General features: G+C 44.6%; 1 protein-coding gene across 1 annotated transcript; it reads left to right on the forward strand.

The window, feature by feature from the left end:
• Window positions 1-637: 637 nt before the first annotated feature.
• Window positions 638-1,452, forward strand: LOC308511368 (complex I assembly factor TMEM126B, mitochondrial-like; the record flags this gene model as incomplete). Its single annotated transcript, XM_081081398.1, has 1 exon — window positions 638-1,452. The coding sequence occupies one exon, from the start codon at window positions 638-640 to the stop codon at window positions 1,325-1,327; it is 690 nt and encodes a 229-aa protein (XP_080937524.1). The 3' UTR covers window positions 1,328-1,452.
• Between the last annotated feature and the right edge of the window lie 287 nt (window positions 1,453-1,739).

Below are 1,739 nucleotides of genomic sequence, written 5' to 3' on the forward strand. Positions count from 1 at the left end.
TTTTTTGGTTAAATAATTGTGTCTCTACTGGCATGAGCCTTGCCGAGGTGAAACTGGGGAATAGTTCACAGTTCGTATAACCCAGGGTGCTGCCAAATCTGGACACTGCAGTTTTGTGGGCAACAGCAGAATTTAAAGGACCAAACTTTTTGGACTCAAAGGGTAATTCTGGATACTAAGGCCTCAAGGAAATCCAAGGGCCTTGATCATTGTACCCTGGTCATGTCAATCCTTGCCTCTCAGCAAATGACCTTAGAGCTCACAATGCAAGAAGCAGATCTTTGTTGACCCTTCTATGCTCCCATCTCAGGCCCTTCTGAATCTTATCTGCTTTGTCCATAACCACCCCAGTAACCCCCTTGGTAGATGGATTCAGGATCTGGTACACTCCCTTTGTGGGCTGCATCTGTTATAATGACCCTACCCTTATCCAGCCCCAGGCAAGCCATGTGGTAGTCAGGAGATGCTCCCCTAAGCAGTTTCACAGAGAGGGACCCCCCCGCCACACACACACACACACACACACCTCACGAGGCAGGACTGGATGTTCGACATTGGTTCCCCTTGGCACACAGTAGGCACTCAATAAATGTTCCCTAAAAGAAAAAAAAAAGAAAAAAAAAAAAGGAGCTTCAAGATGGCGGCGCCCGGGCGCGAGGCGGGGGCTGACCCGCGAGGGAAAGGTGTGGTGCCGGTGGGAGCTGGGGAAATGCCCAAGGACATCAAGATGGCAACATACACACGTGGTCAACTCAGCCCCTCTCTAGGAGATAAAGAACTCGGACCGATGGTCATTGAAATCATAGAAAAAAAAATTGAGTATCTTAGAAAAGAAAATACTTTAAATATACGTGGGACACTGCTCGTTGGAACAACAGCTGGTTTCTCTGGAATATTGGCAAACTTCCTTTTCAGACACTGCTTCAAGGTTAAACATGATGCTTTGAAGACATATGCATCATTGACTACACTTCCATTTTTGTCTTCCTTAGTTACGTATAAGTTCCTTGTTACAGATGCTTTGTATTCAGATAATATAAGCGTGGAAGAATGTGCTCTGAGAAGTTCACTGGTTGGCATAGTATGCGGTGTTTTATATCCAACTGGTTTGGCTTTTTCTAAAAATGGACGTCTGGCAGTAAAGTACCATACTGTTCCACTGCCACCAAAAGGAAGGGTTTTACATCACTGGCTGATGCTTTGTCAAACAGATATAAAAGGAATGCTGATTCCTCTAGCCTTTCAGATAGTCTTTGGAATATACCAGGGTATACAACATTATGCAGAATTTCAGAGTACGTTAGAGAAAACTGTACATGAAGATTAACCAAGTAGTGAATGGATTTTTTTATGGTGAGGACTCAGGTTTTGCTGAAAGAGTTCAAAGTAACTCTGGACAATTAGTTTCTGTTCTTTTGCCTAGTGTATAGCAGGTTCTCAATAAATATTCAGAAACTCAAAAAAAAAAAAAAGACGGTCCAGAGACTCAGGAAAATGAGAACCAGGGGAGGCAGCTGAGGTTTGGGGGACGAGGACCTAACAGATGCCTCAGAGTCCTCAGAGCCTACGGCCTGTACACCTGACCAGGCCAAGTCCTCAGGCCCTTACAGCATTCCCTGTTAGAGCATCCATCTCAAAGGCAGACCTTGCTCACCACTTGCCTTTAGCTGTTAAGGGTCAAAGCTCTCAAAAACCTTCAGATGGAATATGCAGTAGTAGAAGCCCAATTCTATAAAGAC

Source organism: Myotis nattereri (genome assembly GCF_964212035.1).
Source record: "Myotis nattereri genome assembly, chromosome: X".
NCBI classification, from domain to species: Eukaryota; Metazoa; Chordata; class Mammalia; order Chiroptera; family Vespertilionidae; genus Myotis; species Myotis nattereri.